This window comes from Haliotis rubra, unplaced genomic scaffold, assembly GCF_003918875.1.
Source record: "Haliotis rubra isolate DU_JTF1 unplaced genomic scaffold, ASM391887v1 Scf359, whole genome shotgun sequence".
Lineage (NCBI taxonomy): Eukaryota > Metazoa > Mollusca > Gastropoda > Lepetellida > Haliotidae > Haliotis > Haliotis rubra.
This window is the reverse complement of record NW_025767034.1, coordinates 182,997-207,878: the sequence shown is the minus strand read 5'-3', so window position 1 is coordinate 207,878 and position 24,882 is coordinate 182,997. Positions and strand designations below refer to the sequence as shown.

The 24,882-nt window shown below is 39.0% G+C and overlaps 1 protein-coding gene and 1 long non-coding RNA gene across 2 annotated transcripts in view; both read right to left on the bottom strand.

The window, feature by feature from the left end:
• Positions 1-1,198: 1,198 nt before the first annotated feature.
• Positions 1,199-6,006, bottom strand: LOC124285322. Its single transcript, XR_006900788.1, has 3 exons — positions 5,958-6,006; positions 5,332-5,684; positions 1,199-5,276 (listed from the first exon to the last, which is right to left on the bottom strand). It is a non-coding gene; the product is annotated as an uncharacterized LOC124285322 (long non-coding RNA).
• A 625-nt stretch (positions 6,007-6,631) lies between these two features.
• LOC124285320 (tetraspanin-7-like) overlaps positions 6,632-24,882 on the bottom strand; it is a 32,123-nt gene continuing 13,872 nt past the window's right edge. Inside the window, exons 4-7 of the mRNA XM_046721529.1 lie at positions 12,477-12,578; positions 10,971-11,129; positions 10,625-10,708; positions 6,632-8,690 (exon numbers count right to left, since the gene is read on the bottom strand). Coding sequence (XP_046577485.1) covers positions 8,619-8,690; positions 10,625-10,708; positions 10,971-11,129; positions 12,477-12,578 — 417 coding nt within the window. The 3' untranslated portion in view covers positions 6,632-8,618. The remainder of the gene's footprint in view (positions 8,691-10,624; positions 10,709-10,970; positions 11,130-12,476; positions 12,579-24,882) is intronic.

Genomic DNA, 24,882 nt, shown 5'->3' with positions numbered 1-24,882 from the left:
AAGAAGGAGAGAGTGAGGCACATGGGTGGAGGTGGCGCCCTCGTTCCCGAGCTTGTGGAAGGGAGGTAACTCGTGCTGAGTACTAATTAGTGATTTTACATTGAAGGGAGCTTCAATTAGGGAGATACAAGTGTTCCACTATGTTCGCAAGAAGAAGAAGACAAGCAAAAAGAGCATGAGTCAGGATAAGGAAAAATATGACGTTTTAGAGTATATTCTTACTTCTTATGATCAATGTTCATAAAACGGGGTAATATCCTTAAATTCTGTTACTGTATGGGATTTGTAAGGCTGTGTAACGGCCACCTTGCTGTCTAAATGTGATTAGCATGAAACAGTTAATAATGACCCGTGGACAGCCGGGTTAGAATTGGTCTCCAGTAACCCATGCTTGAAAGAGGCAATTAGCGGGATCAGGTGGTAAAGCTTGCTGACTTGGTTGACACGTCATCGTATCCCAGTTTCGTAGATCGATGCTCATGATGTTGATTACTGGATTGTCTGGTACCAACTCCATTATTTACAGACTGCCGCCATATAGCTGGAATATTGCTGAGTGCAGTTTTAAACAAACCAACGAACCAAGAGATGCATACAGTGTAGAATTGGGGCGGTGGGGTAGCCTAGTGGTTAAAGTGTCACCCTGAAGACCTGGGTTTGATTCCCCTCATGGTACAATGCATGAAGCCCATTCTGGTGTCCCCTGCTGTGATATTGCTGAAATATTGCTAAAAGCTGCGTAAACCTAAACACGCTCAAGTACAGAACGTGTTGGCTCTGCTGGGATGCGTACAGACATTTATTACTCACCCGTTGAAGATATCGTTGTGTAATAAATCTACAATGTTATTACACATTGTGTAATACCATCGCATGATGCCGGACATATGACGTCATAATGGTTTACAGTAATGACGTCACAATGCTAATACCTCTGTCACAATGGTATTAGACCTTGCATAGCGCGGAAAGCTGAGCGTCATCTCACTGTTAGGCAGTTTCTATCAATTTATGTTGGAGATTAATAAACATAATAATAAACTCGCTTCCGTGAAATACCATTTCTATAAAAATTGTGAAAGATTTAGTATCTATTTCGCTTTAACTCATTTGATACCAAATCTTTAACTCGTTTAATAAAAATGGTATTACACGGAAAGTCGTTTAGTATCCTCTATATATACAAGGAACACCACACTGGAGTATAGCACATTTATTAACAGGTGAGATGGGAGCAACAGGCAGCAATCCAACGTGTAAGATCTAAGGTGCAGGAAACTCACAACACTGAAATTGCACCATTGAGAGTGAGACAAGAGTCCCGACCAGTCATCTCCGGAGTCCAGAGTTGAGCAGAAATCACAGTAGAATGAAAGATCAAGTAGATCTCCTAGGGATCAAACATAGAACACTTTCACAGAGCCACAAGAACCAACATGATCTACAAGCATGTACGCTATGCATTCCTAATAACAATTTCCAACTGATTTGAAATTTCATAGTTTGTATCCGATTTTAGACATGCAGGTAGTATTATATACTTCTGCATATCATGAAACAAATCACCGATGCATGGGATAAGGTCTCATACAATGCATTACATACTGGACTGTTATAAATTATTTGGATCATGTGGATAGTTCTCAAGAGAATTGTATTTTATACGAGAAGCCTATTTTTAGTCTGAATATCTGTCGATATTGTTTTGACATATATATTTCACATAAAATTAATGTCAAAACATAATCAGCATATTATGAGAACAGATCCACACATTTCAATCAGATAAGGTGTTATGACATTTATAGCATAGCATGAAGAAAGTAACAATGCATGTTGAAACAGTGTTTCATTTCATCCTTGATACAACTGGAACTGTCTGAGAATAAACATTCTGACCACAGTCCTTACAGCTTATGTATATCTATGTATATATATATATTTCTACAACATAGTGAAACTGTATAAGTATATATAGCAATAATTCACTGACATATTGCACTTTTCTTACAATGCGTTTCTCTCGTCTCCAATACCGAGCCAAAAATGCTGACACGTGGGAAAGGCTTTTACAAAGTTTCTGTCCTAATTGTTCATTAAAACAATACTAAAGGAATAAGTATTCTTTATGTATTTCCACCTTAAACAGAAATACACCTTCTCCCAAAATAACATGATGACAGTTATACTTCAAAGATTGTTATGCCTGTTATTCTGACAAAGAAAATTCCATTTTTTCAGCATATAGCTGAACTTTATTAATTGCATTCTGTGATGTTAATTTTAATCACCATCGTTAACACTTTACCACTAAAGTGTGTTGTACTTACATAACCTAGATCCTCACCATTCACTTTACTTAATAATCTGAACACTGAGAAATGGCAACATACTAAGAAAGTATTTAACAGAAGCTAGCGTCTTGCTAGTAACTCTATCCAGTCTTCAGGTGAACATGTTATCACAGTCTGCCCTGGTCATCACGACAACAGCAAAACAGAAAAAAGAATAAACTAATTAGACAATCTGTACTAACAACAGTTTGTGGTTTGAAAGCCCCAAAGTTATCCAACAATCAGTCTTCCTGGCAAAGTTACCTTCCACATGGGTGATCATCACCACAATATAGCTGACAGCATTCTAAAAGATTTTGTCATACAAATTTTTAAAAATAATTATTTTCAACTGTTTGACCTGGTCATTGTTTGTTTTTTCATGATCTTGCAACCATGGTGTTATACAACACTAAATAATACTTGAATTATAAGCTGACATGGAGTTTGAATCCTGCCCTTCCCATGTCTGTCACGCTACAATGAGAGGAACCAATGAGATAATGCTGATCTGTGCAATTAATTTACATTGTGTCTAAACAGTGAACTGTTACTCAGTACTACCTGACTGCAAATGATAATCACAGGAATTTCAAAAAATTTGAATTTATTAAGTTCCTTGATTAAACATATTTTTTTGTGGACACACTTCTTGTCCTTTACAAATATTTCCCAAAATAGGTAGACATTATTTAAAAACATATATCTTGTCACTTGTACTGCCATTTATTTAACATATTTTAAAATAATCCCATACAATACTGAAATTGAGCCATAGAAAATCACAGATTTAAATCAACCATGCATATTGTAATAATGGTAAGATATGAATTCGAAAGGTAAGACATTCTCCAAAGCGTGTTCTCAATTACACGTCCAACCCATCTGCAAACTTTAACACAAATCTTTAGTATTCAATTCATGAGAAAAACAATACAGATTTTTATCTCTTTCCAGTCGACTTTACCAATGCACTAGTGAAAGTAAAGTTTTGTGAACACAATTTTTACCATTAATCCCCACAGGGCCAGTAACACGTGCAGATCAAGGATCAAGCATTCAGCCACTAAGCTACTAAAGACATGCTACAGATATTGTCCAACCTGTACATGTTGGTGGCGTAACAATACTGCAGCACTGATCGTGATCTAAGATCGCCAATATCATCATTTCCACAGGTGAGTGAGTGAGTTTAGTTTTACGCTGCTTTTAGCAATATTCCAGCAATATTACAGCGGGGGAACACCAGAAATGGGCTTCACACATTGTACCCATGTGGGGAATCCAACCAGGGTTTTTGGTGTGACGCGCAAACGCTTTAACCCCTAGGCTACCCTACCACCCATATTTCCACAGGCAGATACCGTTTCTATTGAAAAGAAATATTCATTTGAACAAATTGTTTTGAAAATTCTGATAATGTTTGATAGTCAATGCAAGAAACTGCCAAATGCTGAATAAGTCAGGTCAAGTGTCACTTTGAGCAGTATTCCAAGAAAACTACAGTAAGCTACCAGTCATGGGTTTCAAACAATACCCCACGATGGGACCTTCGTAATGGTGAATATATGATGTAACTACCAGTATACTTAACCTCCTTTCATTCCTCTGAAATGGAACCACTCTGTTCACTTTAAATACACGTTTCCAAGACAACTCATGTGGGACAAGTGATATGGTTTAAGCCATGTATTGTTACACCTCCAGCAAGTAGAGATTGCCCTTATATCAGTAAATATAGTGTACATCTTAAGTTTCAAATATGTGATAAAACTGGACAAATACTGATGAATAATGAGTAAAATGGACATTTAATTGTTACTAATATTTTGAATCAGAACCACGTAAAATTGTGTACCATATGACGTAAGTAAGTATGCTAGTTAATAATAAGTTAATACATACAAATTTACCCCAAACTGTCAGATCACATGCATTCCTCTTTCCAACGTCAAGTTTGATTAAAACCACATGTGGTGCTTATCAAAGGCAGAAGTTACGACCCTGTTAATTCTCATTAAGTATATTTGGCTGACAGGAAAAATATACCACTAAAAGGTTTAAGGACCACCAATCTTTACATATTACTTCAGTTAATATGTTGCGGATTGACAGATTATTAAAATTTAACAGAACAGGGTGATCCTTAACAATTTTTTAGCAGCATATGTTTCAATCCACGAAAATCTTTTTATTCGTGTTGTTTTGACATTTCTCTGGATCTACATGTGACAATAAGTTTCAGGGAAAATAGTATGCAAAATACTGTTGATATATACACACAACTAGGTAGGTCAACAATCATGGCAGCTAATAAATAACTCTCTGAACATATTTTCACAAGAAGGCTCTAAGAAAGTACACAGAAATAACAATATAACGTCAGTCATTCTCAGAGTCATCACAATATTTGTCATAACATCCCAGATAACACAATACATGCTATATCATCCCAGATGAAGCAATACTTGCTTTATCATCGCTGACAATACTCTCATTATATCATCCAGGCCGACTTAATACTTTATCATTCCAGCTTACACAGTACTTGCTTCTCATCCTGAATCACACAAAACTTACAATACCTTCAAAGCCAACACAGTCCAAGCGGTACGATCAAGGTTGTGACAATGTTAGCAATATCATCCCAGATAACACTTCAGCCGTTGTATAATCCCAGATGACACAAAACACTCGCTTTACTTTCCTAGACAGCACTTCAGCCATTATATCGCCCTGGTTGACACAATATAAGCTATATCATCCCCGCTGACACAATATACTTGCCTTATCATCCCAGATAACACTTCAGCTGTTATATCACCCTGGTTGACACAATATAAGCTATATCATCCCCGCTGACACAATATACTTGCCTTATCATCCCAGATAACACTTCAGCTGTTATATCACCCTGGCTGACACAATACAAGCTATTTCAAGCTATTTCATACATCATCCGCTGACACAATATACTTGCTAACTCCACCAGGTGGACACAGATACAAAATACGAGCTACATCATCCCCGCTGACTGACACAATATACTTGCTAACTCCACCAGGTGGACACAGTACAAGCTATATCATCCCCGCTGACTGACACAATATACTTGCTAACTCCACCAGGTGGACACAGTATAAGCTATATCATCCCCGCTGACTGACACAATATACTTGCTAACTCCACCAAGTGGACACAGTACAAGCTATATCATACCAACTGACTGACACAATATACTTGCTAACTCCACCAAGTGGACACAGTACAAGCTATATCATACCAACTGACTGACACAATATACTTGCTAACTCCACCAGGTGGACACAGTACAAGCTATATCATCCCCAGCTGACTGACACAATATACTTGACACAAGCTATATCCCCGCTAACTGACACAATATACTTGCTAACTCCACCAGGTGGACACAGTACAAGCTATATATCATACCAACTGACCTGACACAATATATCATACCAACTGACTAACTCCACCAGGTGGACACAGTACAAGCTATATATCATACACCAACTGACTGGACACAGTACAAGCTATATCACTTGCTAACTAATATACTTGCTAACCACCAGGTGGACACAGTACAAGCTATATCATACCAACTGACTGACACAATATACTTGCTAACTCCACCAGGTGGACACAGTACAAGCTATATCATCCCAGCTGACTGACACAATATACTTGCTAACTCCCCCAGGTGGACACAGTACAAGCTATATCATACCAACTGACTGATACAATATACTTGCTAACTCCACCAGGTGGACACAGTACAAACCATATCATCCCCGCAGACACAATACTCACTATACGTAGGTAGATATGAAAGCCCTCAGGACTGTCAAACTAAACTGACTACAAACTATTCACTCTGGAACATTTATGTAATCACTGACAAACCTAATGACAGACCTTGTGATGAATCTGAGACATGGTGAATTAATACAGTAGAAATTGTAAACCCTTGTTACGAAGTGTGACTAGCTCACACAGGGTTAACACTTCCGCACAGCCTTGTCTTGATAAGCAAAGAGTTAATGTCAGGCATCACCTAACAACTCTTTGGTTCATACTTTTCATGCTACATATCATACCAGTGTTTGGGATGTACCTCAATAAGTAGGTGGAGCAAAGGGAGGAGCTTCAGGAAAGGGGGTGTGGCCAGGACTACGGTTGTAAAGCTGTTATGGACAAAATTTGTTACTACTTGTCTGTTTACCTGGATTAGTTGAAGGGATACTGTGTACATTAATATTACACATAATACATAAAAATTTCTCTAAAGTAATGACTGTGTGGCATTATGAGTGGGTGTACATTATACAGGTAAATAGGTGGACTTAAGGAAGTGCTTGGACATGAGCAAGAAAGAGAATGGCTGAGCATGACAGGGACTCAGTTGGCAAGACAAAGGGTTGGGGCCAACAGTATGGGCAGAGCCAAGAAAGGGTTGGGGCCAATAGTATTCGTGGAGCCAAGAAAGGGTTGGGGCTAACAGCATGGGTGGAGCCAAGAAATGGTTGGGGCCAGCAGTATGGGTGGACCCAAGAAGGGGGAGGGGGCAAGGCAGCTCCCACATAGCATTGACGGATGGGTCATGTTCAAGGCACAGAACAAACAGCACTACCAGCTCAAAGCTCACAGGGATGTACATTGAGATATACTACCCAGCATGAGGTACCTCCAAAACACTGGCTTCAAAATGGAATGTTGGACATTCATTACACATCTCATAATAAACATTCTTGTAAAAAATGTAGATAATAAATTTGATTATATATGGATAACAGCTATCTATCAAAACCAACACATATACTGCACTACAAAATTGGATAAATCTAGATTTTAAGATGTTAGAGATAAAATTTACTTTCTTAAATCTACAAGAAATATTTAAAAAACAAGTTGATTGCTTGTATTTGTTTTGTCTTGAAATTTTATAGGTTAGTTACATATATACTGAACAAAATAATTTAGGGATAAAACATATTCATGATCCCAAACTTATATTTTCAGTATATATTGATAACATGTTGATGTTGTACCTGGTATATAAACCATCAAACAAGACCCCTTCATTCTTTATAATGTTATACACTACAAACGACACACATCAGTGAAAGCTGCTGTTAAAATACTTATGACTTTTGCTTTATAAAGAACCTTATCTCATCTTGCAACAAAATTCAGACAATTTTTAATTGAAAAGATGCCATCTTGGACATTTGTTTGATAATATTCTCATTCAATGACGGAATAGAAAACTAGTCTTATTTGTAACAATTCTTAATTCCTAGCTTGATGACTGCACATTCAACTTCGTCTGTGTATTTATGTCAACAAGGAAAGTTCTGTGAATAAACAAGTGATGTTTCGGTGGACCTGCTAAGACTGTTATCAAGCAAGTGTTACCAGCTACACCAAAATGTCGCTCAAATTATAAGGAAGTTGCATATCCATAGAAGTTTCCTCATTGTTCATCACACCAACTTCTAATTGCAATGCTAAGAAGTTATTAATCTCAAATCATCCGAAAACACATTTGAAATTTTTTTACGTGCTCCTGCATCTTGACATTACGGCCAAAATAATCCGTCACTGAAATTGTTCTGTCCACTGAAACACAAATGAAACTGTCACCTAAGGTTTAAGTACATAGTTTCCATCCTTTCCCTAGGATGAGACAGAGTTATGTCCCTTAGCACTAAGTCTCAAAGATAACATTCTTGTTTCCATGATCGAGGTCTTGATGTGAGGATATCTTTGATTGTGACCTTTAATGAGGAAAAAAGTTTGATGTATGCCACCTGAATTTGATAACAGAAAACATGGACATATTACTCGGTAGTGTACAGAACTGAGGAATTTGTCATTCAGACCTTGGTCCACCAAGTTTTTAACAGTGTCTGTAGAAATATGACTATCACAAGAAAGTTTTATGCATATATTTCTTAATGCATTATTTCTGTTATGATACAAAGATTGAACTTCAGCAAGCCAGAACAAATAACATTAGAAAACTGTCCAAAATATTGCTGTAAACAGCCGAAAAAATCTTGATTTACTGACAATGATGATTATATGGCTAACATTGAAGTATACAATTTGTGTATTTTTTTTCGTTTCAGGAATAAGCTCAAATGAAACAGTACATCAGTCTAAATATTGAGGACATGTAAACATGTTGACATTTAATGTTCAGATGTGTCCCCTCCTTGATAATTTCATGTTGTATTCGATTCTCGCTGTTGTGGGACGTGTTTAAGCAACTTGTTCATATTTAGCCTTGTTGATGGACTTGGCAAGACAGCAGGCCAGCACAGCTCCCAGAACCTGTAGGAAACAACAGTCCGTTAGATGGAGCAGTTCAAACCTGGTGGTCCTTTTGTCAGAACATTCAAACACTTGATTGTCTCTTACTTCATGGATAAAACACTTCACCTATTTGCCACAGTTGCACTTTTCATTGCATCATCTATATCTCCTGAGTCAGCATTTTGGTAAACTGACCACTAACCCTTGGATCCATTCAAGTTCTAAAAGTTTGAACTGAGCCCTGTTTATGCCATAGCTGCATCTTAGCTGCATTCTTAATACAATTAGAGATAATGGAAAACAATACCACTGCTGGCAACAGGATTTTTGTTTGTTGTTTAATGCTGCACTTAGCATTATTCCAACCATATAGCGACAGTCTGTAAATAATCGAGTCTGAACCAGACAATCCAGTGATCAGCATCATGAGCATCAATCTACGCATTGGGATACGATGACATGTGTCAATCAAGTCAGCGAGCCTGACCACCCGATCCCATTAGTCACCTCTTACAACAAGTATGGGTTACTGATGACCAATTCAAACCGGACCTTCACGGGTGCTTGCTGCAAACCACTGGCTCAATAAGGGTACTTGTTCTGGTCACCCACTATACATCAAACACCCTGCGTCTCCTTACAGTGTTCAAAACACTAGGCATGGCACTTACAACAGCATGAGGTCATTGAGAGTGAGTGAGTGAGTTTAGTTTTAAGCCGCATGCAGCAATATCCAGCTATATGGCGGCGGTCTGTAAAGAATCGAGTCTGGACCAGACAATCCAGTGATCAACAGCATGAGCATCAATCTGCGCAATTTGGGTACGATGACACGTGTCAGCAAAGCCAGTGAGCCTGACCACCCGATCCCATTAGTCACCTCTTACGACAAGAGGTCATTTAGAAGTCATACACATAAAGAGTGAATATTAATGGATGTCAACTTCTGTAAAATGAGGGACACAATGTTTTTTCACCTGATATAGGAGTAAGTATATACTCTGAAAAGTTTTAATCACATTACAGAGGTTGACATGCATAAATTTTCATTCTTTACCACAGAATAAGTTCTGACTGGTTTTGTGCTGCTTTTAGCAATATTCCAGCAATATTACAGTGGGCAACACCAGAAATGAGCTTCACACACTGTGCTCATGTGTGCAATTGAACCCAGGTGTTCAGTGTAACAAGCAAACACTTTAACCACTAGGCTAACCCACCGCCCAAGACACCAACGGCTGGTGCTGCTGGAATATTGCTGAGATTTGCTACTTGTCAAACAGGGAAACTGTGCGACGTCCTTGGTCAGGCTACCTACTGCTTTTTCACTATATCAGGCTAGTACATTATAAGTTGTTCACTGGTCTCGAGGGGGGCATGAGCTGATGTAACCTTGATGTTTGTTTATGAACATAAAGCCATGACATCAACCCATGAAACCCGAGGGACCAGTGAACAACGATTATCAATGATAATTTTGAACTGTTTGAAGCATCGGGTCCAGAGTGACAAGAAAACGTTATCTCCCTTCCATCAATTTGCATTTGCAAAACATTGGTAATTTCCGTTATCAACAGGGCCAATCATCGCGATATTGCAGGGTACATCAGGCTGAAAATGTGATCTTGTGCCGACATCGGGAATCATTGAAAATAATAGAAGACCGGCTGATCAATCAGAAAATGAACGGTCTATGTGTGAGAAGATGCAGGGATAGAAAGGCAGGCCTCTAGGCTTCTTTTGCACATTAGATGTCTGTGAAAGAATGGCCCCTTAATGTTTTGACATTACTACTGATACAAGGGCAGACTGGGCCATATAGGCTAAATTTGTGCAGAAAATGGTGCAAGAATCCTGAAAATGGCCCATTGTCAAATCATATTTGCAAGCCTGGATCAGCAGCAGCATAAAAATTTTCTGCAATAGTACGGGAATTTATTGGAATCACGCACCTGGAAGAAAGATATTCCAAGAGCAACGCCACCAATGGGTCCGATGTGATCGTTGATGAAGTCCACGACTAGCCGGTGGCAGCCCTGAAACACAGCCCAGAGTGAGTAAGTGAGTGAGTGAGTGAAAAAACACCTGGTGAGATGCAGGACACACTATGTGATGGAAGCAAAGAGGACATGTATGGTGAGGATAAATCAAGAATCAGACTTAGGGGAAATCTGTGTATCAAACACACCATTATAAAATTCTGGCACACCTAAGGGACACAACTCTGAACGGTAAAATTATACATCAGTCCCTATTTCATCTCAGGTATAATTTTGGTTATCTCCCTTTGCTCCTCACCTGCTTGTAGATATCAGTGGGGTTAGCACCGAGCTCTGTGTTTTTGCACGAGGATGGGTTCTTGCAGCAGGACAGTGGTACTGTCTTTGTCGTGTTCTGTTTCAGCTCCCAAGGGGTTTTATACCAGTCCTCGTAGTTGTCAATTCCACAGCAGTGCAACTGGAAAATGTGATGCCAGTGGTAATGTCACATTGACAAGAACAGTCAGTCATTGTCATCGCTGTTTTCATTGCTCATACATTCCTTTATAGTGAAATCTAGTCTACAGATATCTACCCTAAAAATAAATAAGATGGAAGATAAACTGTTTTAGAATTCTAACATGACATCATTTTTTTTTAAGTTGGTTTATGGATTTTCCCCTACATGTTTCAGTTAAGTAGGGTGTGGTGTCTAACCTGTATTTGGACTTTGGATCTATTCCTCACAAGGAAACTTGCTGTCTTAACATTGATGAAAAACCCCAATACATTACATATATTCTTTTGCACAGCAAATATCTTTATTGATTTTGTATTTGAATTTTTTGTGTCCATTTGCTCAGAATGTTCTTCTGTTTGCAAGTCTTTAAACCACCTAAAATACACCCAAAACTATATAGTAAAGGACCATGCAGTTTCCAATTTTTATAAAGATTTCAAAGACCAGTACCAAATTATTCAGCTTCAGTTACACTAGCACGGCTTAATTTTCAAACTGGGTCTAAGGTTACATTAGCCCACCACCCTACTCTGATCAAGGTACATTAGCCCACCACCCTACTCTGATCAAGGTACATTAGCCCACCACCACCCTACTCTGATCAAGGTACATTAACCCACCACCCTACTCTGATCAAGGTACATTAACCCACCACCCTACTCAAGGTACATTAACCCACCACCCTACTCTGATCAAGGTACATTAGCCCACCACCCTACTCTGATCAAGGTACATTAGCCCACCACCCTACTCTGATCAAGGTACATTAGCCCACCACCCTACTCTGATCAAGGTACATTAACCCACCACCCTACTCTGATCAAGGTACATTAGCCCACCACCCTACTCTGATCAAGGTACATTAGCCCACCACCACCCTACTCTGATCAAGGTACATTAGCCCACCACCCTACTCTGATCAAGGTACATTAACCCACCACCCTACTCTGATCAAGGTACATTAGCCCACCACCCTACTCTGATCAAGGTACATTAGCCCACCACCCTACTCTGATCAAGGTACATTAGCCCACCACCCTACTCTGATCAAGGTACATTAGCCCACCACCCTACTCTGATCAAGGTACATTAACCCACCACCACCCTACTCTGATCAAGGTACATTAGCCCACCACCACCCTACTCTGATCAAGGTACATTAGCCCACCACCACCCTACTCTGATCAAGGTACATTAACCCACCACCACCCTACTCTGATCAAGGTACATTAGCCCACCACCACCCTACTCTGATCAAGGTATACTAAGCATTATTCACACAACACTAAACACAGAAATACATACAGTCTTCTGCAGGTCATTGAAGGCATCAGTGATCTCATCTTCTCCAGACTTGCCGTACTTATCCTTAGCGCTGCCTAGACCTTCTTTGAAGCCCTTCTCGAGCTGCAAAACACAAACATCTGATGTAAGGGAGGTAACTCTCTGGATGTGTAAGTCACAAGGTTCTGTAGCTCTCCTCACCTGCATTTTTCTGAATTAATTGCAATATATAGCCAAGGACATCATCATACTTCCATCCGTAACTTCAGCCACAAGTACGAAACCTGAGTCCAGTAATGTTATGCTTTGGTTTGTAAACCTAGCTAGTAACAGTCCTAGCCCAGAAACATTGTGTGTAAATAATAAAGAAGTTGCACATCCATATCAATTGTGTTGTATTAACTATACATTCATTTGAGAAATGACTTCAAATGAAACACGAAGGCCCGGGTTCGATTCCCCACATGGGCACAATGTGTTAAGCCCATTTCTGGTGTCCCCCGCCGTGATATTGCTGGAATATTGCTAAAAGCGGTGTTAAACTAAACTCAGTCAGTCAGTCAGTCAGTCAAATGAAACAATTCAAGGAGAGAAAAACTTTTGCAACAGTTGGTCGCAATAGACTATCAATATCGCAACAGTATGTTGCAACAGACTATCAGTATCGCAATAGTTGTTTCCCCCTTAGTAGTCACCCCTACTGTTTTGTACGTCACCTGTACAGAAAGACCGCAGGATGCTGCATGTTATGAACAATGAACAGCAACAGATTGATTTCAAGACCTAACTCCTGAAAGTGTACTTTTTTACAACATAAAAAATAAACAAGTGTAGAAGTGAGCATAGCTCACATACCCCAGTTCCCACTTTGGGACATGGAAATGACTGATATTGATATATATAATGTGACAAGGGTCAGCAGCTCACAAGACTTTCTCCTTGACTCTACTAAACTTTATATACATGTTAGATAATAGTTTTGCCATGTACTGATTACAGTAATAATTTATGGAAACATTATTTTTTTGTGTTTTCTGTGGAAACCTGACATACAACTGAACTCGACTGTCTCATGTTGCACACAATGAAGTGAACGTACATGGAGAATGCGACTGACTCATGTTGCACACAATAAAGTGGACGTTGGTGAAGATTGTTACTGACTCTCATGTTGCACACAATGAAGTGGACATACATCAAGAATGTCACTGACTCATGTTGCACACAATAAAGTGGACGTTGGTGAAGAATGTTACTGACTCTCATGTTGCACACATTTAAAATTTAAAATAGCAAAAGGCACATCAATGGGTAATGATTAACATGTGTGTGAAGTTTGGTGAACCTAGCATGTAAACTTTGAGAGATATGCTCCAGACAAAACCATCAAACACATTTGGCACTAAGTCGTGTTTCCATGGAAACAGCAAAAAAACAAAATTCTGAAAAAAATTAAAATAGCAAAAGGCACATCAATGGGTAATGATTAACATGTGTGTGAAGTTTGGTGAACCTAGCATGTAAACTTTAAGAGATATGCTCCAGACAAAACCATCAAACACATTTGGCACTAAGTCGTGTTTCCATGGAAACAGCAAAAAAACAAAATTCAGAAAAATAATTAAAATAGCAAAAGGCACATCAATGGGTAGTGATTAACATGTCTGTGAAGTTTGGTGAACCTAGCATGTAAACTTTAAGAGATATGCTCCGGACAAAGTTTCGGGACGGACGGACGGACAGAATGAATGCTGTACAACCCCGTTACTTCGTAGCAGGGGTATAACAAGATATAATACTTCTAATACAATTACAGATATTAATACCACCTTCTAATTGCAATTTAATTTCAAAAGGATTACTATATGTAGTGGTGGGTATTTTTAGCTGAATCACCTGGGATTTACATGGAGTCCTGTATTTGAGGGTCCCTGGGACTCACTCTTAATTTTCAGGGATCCTGGACAACAACATGGGGGTCCCAGACACTTAAGTATTATTATCAATACTGTTTTTGTATTGTGTATCATGATCATCACATTTTTACGGTAATTAAATTGCAAATAATACCAAAACCCAGCTAGTAGCAAACTCAGTGACAACTTATTTTTACTTGATTGGAATTTGTACAAAACGTATTTAGACTTTTTCTGAGTCCCTGTGGACGCGTTAATAGATTTTGTTGTGTCCATTGTCACTTTTTATGTGTATAGGATGCAGGAATTTGCGTCCTGTAAATCCCTGAATCACTGATGTTCCCTTGTTTTGAACTACACAAGTATATATGTATTCAGTATTGAACTACACAAGTATACATGCATTCATGTGAGTCAGCATAACATGTTGCAGCTGATACTCAGATACTATGTATATAGAATATCACAATCGATTGTCTAGTAATGGATTAAACATATAAAGGTAATGGTTATATTTCAGCCGTATTGTATATTCTGCACTCTACAGTGTTCAACCTGCTACATGTATAGATGCTCATTACAATGTCACATTTATCACACACTAGCACACATATTACTGTCACAGCTGGTGAATATAGAGTAGATACTAAACAATCTGAACTTTTTATGACATTCTGTATGTTATACACTGGAGTTATCTACTTAACAACTGAAGTATTACAGTTTTCTGCTATAGTCATCAGTACTTGAAACAGAATAACAAATGTCAATATATATTAATATATTATTAATTAATGATAACAGATGCATGTGGTCTACTTACAAAGTCAAAATCAAGCCACTCTGGCCTTACAGAATATCACTGAGAGTAGTGTTGGGCATTGGTTAAAATCTCATAACTGATGATTGGTTCATTACAACCGATCAATCATCGAAAATAATTGGTTAGCGTCATTTATGAAATGTGTTAATGCACAAAAAAATAAGGGAAAAACATGTAGTTCTTTGGGCTTTTTGGGGCAAAATTTCACATCTTTAAAGGATGACTAGTATAGAGGAACATAAATGTCTTAGAGTCTTTAAGATAAATTCAATCATGACTTGGAACGAGCTTGTAGTGCTTATGAAATGTAACAGACAAAACCAACCTAGTGAAAAATACTGTTAATGAAAACAAATGTTCTAGAATTGTTTGTGTTCGATTATGAGAAAACATGATCGATTGCTTGGTCGTTTAGTCACTGCGACCAATCTTCGATTATTTCAATTAATCGGACCACCACTAACTGAGAGTCATGACAATAACTGAAATGTGTTCTTTCTAAGCAGTATCTTTGTTGATAAACAATAAACATAATTGAATTTTGATCATATGATAACAACGGCCTGGTTAAGGGTTGGCAGTAAGGAACCATAAGAGACTGTATAATAGACACTCACCTACCCAGAGTTCCATGAGGCAAGCCAGCATAGTACCTCTGCCACAGGCCAGAACATGTGACGATTCGTCACATCTTGCAACGTCCATTCAATATAATGTACAGATTTCTTTTACTCTTTTGTTTTGACGAGTCTACACATCTAACTAAACAGCTTTAATAGAATGGTTTAGTTTCACTGAGAAAATATCCAAAACATGTCACTCTATTTCGATTTGCGTAGTGATCTTTTGTTTACATAGGTTGTACGGCTCCATGTGCTGTCATCGAAGCAGACGGAGAGCAAACGATGCAGCCAGTTTGATATCTAAATATGTACTGTCATAGACCTAACTGTCGCAGTTGTGGAAGAATATATATGGAACTATGTAAAACATTATGAAGAGAGCGCCGAAAAGCTTTCGTGAGTCCAGTCTCTTCTTATTATGAATATGCGCGTTTGATTACAAACAAGTGAAAAGTCCGGTCACGTGATATGCAAAATAGCCTGTGGCAGTGATGTTATGTTAAGTCATCGCTGTGCCGGAGTGTGTATAATAGAGTGGTGTGTTCGTTGGTTTACACCACACTTAGCAATATTCTATCTTATATTGTTAGGCTGTAAAAAAATCAAGTTTGGAACAGACCATCCCATGATTGAAATCATAAGCATAGCAGTAAGCATGGACACCTCAGTCAATACTCAATAGTGACTTAAACACTACATATTCTTTAGCTTTCAGTTCATGCTGGCAACTAATGTACACTGCTCGTGTCGGTAAATATAGCTGTTTGTTGATTAATAATTAATTCCAATATTTAGTGATTCTGTTCAAATTGACAAGGTTGGGGTAATAAGCTAAGCCTAGTGTATAAAGCTTTTACTCGTCAAGCCAAAGACCCAGGTAACATTCTTCCATGGATACAATAAGTAAAGCCCACATTGGTGTCCACTCCCCTAGCTTATGTTATTGCTGGAACATCGTTAGGATGAGAAAGCCACAATAGCTCGGTTGTATACTCCCCAGGGAGTTGAGATTGACAATACGATGTGCCGTTGAAATTGACGTCCAATGATCGAGGGGAAAATACCAGCACCTTGAGCATGCACTAGTTGCGTGGATATATGCGCTATGTAAATATCCTATAATAATAAATAATAATAATAACACTGCTAAAATCATTCTAACTCACTCACTCACTCCAATCAGTGAGGACATACAACAATAAGTTATGGGTGCTATGACTCATATCATCCTGATTATCTCAGTATATATCAACCAGCTCATGATAAACATGCAACAATGCAGCCTTTTATCAGTAACACCACTGATAACCATAAAACCGTCATGTGCTATAAGTGAGTGAATGAATGAAAACAAAAAAAGTTGGTGAAACAATGTGTTCAAATTTGTGCTCTTGAGAATGGTTTAACAAAGAATGTGGATAATTGAGTGGTTTGTACATTATGCAATCTGTCACTTTAACAGGCATAGGTGATAAGAGTGAGTAAGGTTTTACGCCGCTTTTAACAATATTCCACCAATATCAAAGCAAGGGACACAAGAAATGGGCCTCACACATTGTACCCATGTGGGAAATCGAACTTGGGTCTTCAGCATGACGAGTGAATGCTTTAACCAATAGGCTACCCCACCGCCCCTCATGTGCTATAAGCTGTGAAAGTAGGTCCCCATGTCCGAAATTAATGATGACAATAAGGGAAATGTTATCTACTGTTACTCTTCACTGTGATACTTCAGGTTCATGCTGAACTTATGTTGTGGTGAACTATTTACTCATCCATCCTTCTGGGGCGGTGGGGTAGCCTAGTGGTTAAAGCGTTGACTTGTCATGCCGAGGACCCGGGTTCGAATCCCCACATGGGTACAATGTGTGAAGCCCATTTCTGGTGTCCCCTGCCGTGATGTTGCTGGAATATTGCTAAAAGTCAGTCGTCCATCCTTCATAAACATCAATAAACACCTAGCCTCTTTCACAGAGATATCCATTCAAAATTTGATGAGTGAGTAGGGTGTTATGTAGCTTCCAGCAATTTCACAGGATGGGACAGTAGAAACCAGCTTCACTACTAGTAACCATGCTGGGCATCAAACCCAGGTCTCTGGTGTGACTAACGAACACGATATTCCGTGAACCCTTGCTTGACAAAGTATGTTAGATGTGATTAAAAGCCATTCATTCATCACCTAAGATAACCATGATAACCGGTGAGTATGGTTTTTACGCCGCTCTTAGCAATATTCCAGCAATATCCCAGTAGGGACACTAGAAATGGGGTTAACACATTGTACCAATGTGGGTCTTCAGCCTGACGAGCGGACACTTTAACCATTATACTACCTCACAGCCCAACATTGCTGAAGAGAAAAACAGGCAGAGACTGACTGACGAGAGTTTGGTTTTAGGCCGCTTTTAGCAATATTCCAGCAACATCACGGCGGGGAACACCAGATATGGGCTTCACACATTGTACCCTTGTGGGGATTCGAACCCGGGTCTTCGGCGTGACGAGCCAACGCTTTAACCACTAGGCTACCCAACCGCCCCCAAAACAGGCAGAGAAACATTGATTTATTATTATGATTAGGGTGATACAGTTGATATTACAGTCAGCACTATTTCAACTTTAACATCCTTTAACATCCCAAGTGTAATAATACAGTGATGTCACAATACGATTCGTATCCAGGTACTGTTGGTTTTATATGATTTATACCACCAACACATATTTTCATAAGGCCAAAAAAATAAATGTTGTGGTTCCGATTTCCTACATTTCAGAACTAGGGTAGGGTAGAGTAGGGTATTTTTTCGCAAAATGTTTTTACATTACTCATGTGTCAGAAAATAAATTCAATTTATTATGTGGTGAGTAAAATTGTTAGGCTCGGCGGGAATATTTAGGGTCGGTCGGGAAATCGGAACCACAAGCTTTTTTTTTTTAGGCCTAAGTAGAAATTCTTTCTTTTATACCCAACAACTTGCATGGTCACACCTTTCCCTTGTTAATTAGGCTGCTCTTGGTAACATAAACATTTAGGATTCATCATGACTCCCTGGTGTCATGAGAGGGAGTCATGGACATGTTTTGGGGTGTCAACTTCAGTTTGGAACTTTCATCAAGACATTAACTGCAATTGTTTGATAACGACAAAAAACAAGGTAAGGCAGGCAGGTCAGGTATTTTATCAGCACTGAGCAGTTAACTGGCAAACATTTAGTTTTAGAAGTTTAGATTATCTGAACTACAACAATGATGCAAGCTTCTAAATTCATGGCGTATTTGAGATAAATTGCACGTCAAATACACAGGTTTTCTGCATCATGGCAAATACTGAAACTTGAACAGAGCGAATACCATGCTTCGAGTATAAACACTTAAAACTCACAGATTGAAATCCTAATTGACACAACCCAACAGACTGAATATTTGTTCTTAGAATCATATCATTTTGGAAATGATTTCTTGATCATGAAAATTCAGACATAAATATGTTAAGATAAAACTACACTACATAAACTTACTTTTATTACAACATCTCAACTTGTGTGACCCTGCCAGCTGGCCAGCCTAATCTTCTTTCTAACTTTGATAAATTCATGGGGAGGGTGTAACCTTGTTTTATTGGGTTCAAACAGGTTTCATGTCAACATGCTTGACAGAGGTATAACAATTTGTACCAAAACATCACATTATATTTATAATGTAAGTTGTCATCCATTAAGTATCTTACTTTTCATGTCGAATTAAATTTTGTTTTCTTCAGCCCTGAGATAGCATTTTAGGAATTATCTGTTATAAACTTTTGACGTAGGAAGACAAAAACATTTTGATATTTATAAGAAACTGCCATGACCTGACTGTACAATTCCAACTCTACAGAATGAATATGCTCAACAGGACCTCAAGAGTAAGTAGACACCAAGGTGAATGAGTGAGTTTAGTTTTATGTCCCTTTTAGCAATATTCTAGCAACATCACCACAGCGGGGACACCAGAAATAGGCTTCACATATTGTACTCATGTGAGGAATTGAACCCAGTTCCTCGGCGTGACAACCACTTTAACCACGAGGCTACCCCACCGCCCCCTCAGGGAGAGTAATGTTTCCATTGGTCAGTATCACCTTGTGAACAGACCGCCTCTGTGGTGTAGTGGTTAGAGCGTCCGCCCGGAGAGCGGAAGGTCGCGGGTTCGATCCCCGACCGCGTCATACCAAAAGACGTTAAAATATGGTACTTGTTGGTCCCTGCCTGGCGCTCGGCATTAATGGGTACAACAAGGACTGGTCGGCTCGGAGTCAGTATAATGTGTCTGAGTGGGGTATTCATGCTTCACTGCGGCATGGTATCTCAGTGAGCTAGCACTATAAATCCAGCTTCAGTCTGGGCTAGTACAAGCAGCCGCACATACACATACACACGCATGCACGTCGTCATATGAGCAAAATATTCTCAAGCACGACGTTAAACCCAATATCACCTCACCTCACCTTGGGAACAGTATCAGTGTGTTCAAGCATGGCGCTGGATACACCTACACAAGGGTCATTTTCTGAACACCAATATCACCCACTAAATCATTTCACAAACATGTGGCATGACATGGCAACCTCCACATAAACAACATGCAAGCATTCATCAATATTCTTGGGTGATTAACATTTGATGACTGCTTGATGTAGAAGTCGATTGAGTTGAAATCGATTCTCAGTTGAAGTCTCTCTACTTAAGCATGCAAAACTGTGAAAGATGCCTTGACGCAGGGCAATACAAGTTTATGGTACACATAAATATCTCCAAGAATGATGAACGTCATACATGGAGAAATGGAGACAGTGAAATTATGCGATATGGGGTGTTAGGTTTGTGTAAGGAGTGTTTGCTTTAACAATGGTACACTTAAGCATCACAAAGAATGATGACTGTCAGGCTCGGATTTATTGATACCCCATTGTCAATTGTCTTGTGAAACATTTGTCCAATAAAGACAGGAACACAAATTGTGTAATGTTAAATTCTCCTCAGTATATTTTGTTTCTGAAAGCAACAAATATAACTCAGCACTCAGATCAGGAAAATAATCCTCTCCTGGCTTCCAGCCCAAACTTATGGTAACTTCTATGAGAGGCATTTTAGAAGTTGTATAGATGAAGGAAAACCAAGTTCTATGGATAGTCAACTTCTTTATTGCAATGGGTGCGACGTTTCAGTGTAGGTACTAGAAGTTAGTTAACGTCATCAGATCCACCCTCAATCCAAGAGATAAATCACCCCGTCGGCAATCAGCACCCTTCGTAATAAGTATCCCGTATATACCAGCAGTCAGCCACCAGATAAGACAACTACTTCAGCAGCAAGCAGGTATAGACGTTCTGTTCCAGAAAGGCAAGTCCATCCAAAACCTCCTCCAAGCCACAGGCAAACCCCCATCAACAACTAAAGAAGTCCCCACAGGAGTAGTCTACCAGATCAATTGCCAATGTGGAGACTCTTACATACGTGAAACGTCCCACCCTCTCCCACTACGAATTAAAGAACACAAAACTTCAGTCCAGAAGAAAGACTCCAAATCCGCCATGGCCGACCACACCCAAGCCAACCCTGACCATGCCATCCTTTGGGACAACATCCACATCCTCGAAACCAACCGATCAGACTACAAGATTAGGAAACTTCTTGAAGCCATAAAATTCCAACGCTTCAAGCCCACCATGAACCGGGATCAAGGTTATTTTATCTCCTCAGCCTATCACCACCTAATTTAAGATCACAGAAATCCACCCATACCTCGTCCAGTTGGCTTCTATGCTCCCTTTTGTGTATTGTAATCACAACCAATCAATGTGTACATCAACCTACTCTCTTCAACTCACAATTACCATCTCAGTGTACATCAACTCATCTATTGTATAAACTCATTCTGCATATTGTTTTAATCACTATCACTCTGTACATCAACCTACTCTGCTCATATCACTAATAAGCAATCCAATGTATATCAGCCTTGTCAATTGTATATACACACTATGCAGCTATGTATATATTCTCCATGTATATGATAACTCTTTGTATCACTTGCTTGACAACGGTGTTAGTACCTAAACCGAAACGTCGCACCCATTGCAATAAAGAAGCTGACTATCCATAGAACTTGGTTTTCCTTCAAACTTATTGTATTTGGGCATTATTTTAAGATAAACAGGTTACATGACATGTTTCTACAAGGTAAAAGGCTTTGACAGACATAGTAGGTTCCTTGTAGGCTATATTTATACGGTGGGGGAACACACCATTGGTCAAAACCATGAAGTCAAGTGGAACTATCACACTAGCCGTGTAACTACATTTTAGGACATAGTGAGTATGTATGGTTTTATGCCACTTTTAGCAATATTCCAACAATATCATGGTGGAGGACACCAGAAATGGGCTTCACACACTGTACCCATGTGAGGAATGGAAACCAGGTCTTCGGTGTGACAAGCCAAAGCTATAACCACTAGGCTATCCCACTGCCCCCATTTCAGGACAAAACGATAGATCATGCTGACAGTCTGCCTTGATTTTAGACAAACAGCAGTGGCTGAGTCTATCCCAGTGAGGGGGATAATTATAAAACTATCATCAGCGCTTGGGCTAACTGTTTCAGGGTTTATTCTTGAGCACCAAGTTGCATTACTGCTGGGTCTTACTCAATAATTACCTTCACATGAATATTTTATGGCATTTATGTTTGTCACGTGTCTGTGCTTATATGGAAGTTCGCAGTGTGCAATGCAAGAAAACTAGCATCATCACAATGCACAAGACCTGCACTACACTTCTTATTTGCTAGTTGGTTGGATTGTTGTTTTACGCCGCACTCAGCAATATGCTAGTCATATGGCAGCAGTCTGTAAATAATCGAGTCTGGACCAAACAACCCAGTGATCAACAGCATGAGCATCTATCCATGCAATTGGGATAAGATGACATGTGTCAACCAAGTCAGCAAGCCTGACCACCCGATCCCAGTAGTCGCCTTTTGCGACAAGCATGGGTTAGTGAAGACCGATTGTAAACCGGATCATCATGGGTATGACATACGGGATAATAAACACCAGTAGTCCAGTACACCTTTACATCAGCTATCACACACTTCTATAGGTCTGTATAGGTCTTGTTTGCTACATATGGCCCTTGTTGGTTATATTACAGGGCTCAAATTGCGGAAATGAAACCTTGCACCTGGTGCAACCTTTTGTTGCACAAGACGAAAACCTGTGAAAAATATATATATTGCTTGACTATTGGTATTGATGATTTAGAATATCATTATAACAGAATTAATCTGGATCCTATACAATCATTTTATCTTCCTTCATAAAATTTCATGACATGAACATTAACAGTCATTCAATCAATCCCCAAATAGTCATCAGAGCCACTGCTCCAAGCCAGTTCCTCCCCATTCTGTTTTCCAGCTGTAACCTGTGTTGTTTGAACCGCAAAATATTAACGAGCACTGAGTGCATGTTGGTGTAATATGACATTGCTTTTGCAGTTTCAGGTTGCACCAGTACTGGTTCTAAAACTTAAAATCGAGCCCTGAAATTTCAATATTCATCCCTTCACTGGTCCTTGTTGATACATTCAGTTCTAGTTCTTTGTTCAAAGCATGTAGCTGAAAATTCACTGATGCATCATAAATCAATATTCACTCACTCACGCAAATAGTTCCACGCCACTGAATTCAACCAAAATTCAATCTGATTGAAAGACATTTTTTGTAGGTCAGATCTTCTAAGTCTTTTAATCGTAGCAAGTCACTGAATGTGAAAGCAGTCTTTATTCCTCTGTTATTAGATCCTAACACGACAATGCAGAGGAGAAAATTGATTTCAGTTCCACCTCCCCCATGTACAGCCATTCTCTGGAGACACCGAATCAATGAAGTACAACAGCCTCTCCCACCCACACTAACTACAGACACTGAAGCCAGTTGTGTATCTGTCGCTAACATCTGTATCCTCCTGCAAGCTGGGATGATATTGTACATATGCACCAGGCAGTGTAGGAAATAGCTCAATACACTACCGGGCAGTCACATTTGTAGTTCTTCATTGGTGCAATCACTCAGCCAACATTTAAGAGCAGCACAACTAGACAAATATACTACTGGCTCCTGTGACCACTGTGATGATTACAATGTCAATCAAGGGCTGATAATCTACCCTATATTAATTAATTACTGCATTAACAGACGGTTTCAGCTATACTTAAACATAAACACAGGGCAGCAGCAGTGCTAAGTTGAGATGCATGCTTTGATAAGTAAGTTGTCTGACTAATACAATTTGCTTTTAAACCCGTTTCAACATGCATTTTACATATATGTAATACCTGTCTTTTGATGTTTTATGTTATTTGTAGTTTACTAGTTTATGTTTCATGTATAGTGAATATTAACAAAAGGTTTTAGCTAAAACATTTTTTTGATATTTCAAACACCTGTTACATCCCTGAAGTTCAGTTCATATAACAATGTATATGTTCCATTAATAATAACAGTCTAATTTCCCATTATTCCATCAGGAATGACCTATGTAATATAAAAAAGAATGCTTTATATACTGTTAAATTACAAGTGTATATATACAAATCAAATAAAATATATGTCTATTTGGCAGTCTGGCCTACTGGCTCCCAACGATAAGCTTGACCATGAGTGATCTATTGATTAGCAGAGTCTGATATCCAGGATTTCTGATGTGTAGTATTTAGTCTTTGTTTACAAAGTCCTTGAAATTCCAATTGATCCTACGGTCATTAAGGTTGGCTGGTGCAATATTTGATTGGAGTTACGACAAGGACACCAAACATTGTATAAACATACCACATATTCTAATGGCCTTGCTTGGTTGATGAACAAACATCATTACTGTACATTAAGTGTGTTTGGGATCATAGACGACTATCAGTTAAAAGCAGGCACTCTGTCACAGTCATTTATCATTCAAATGACAGGAAAGTTACCACCTAGAATCAGAAATAATAGTAAGCATGTTCTCATAGAGTAATGAACAG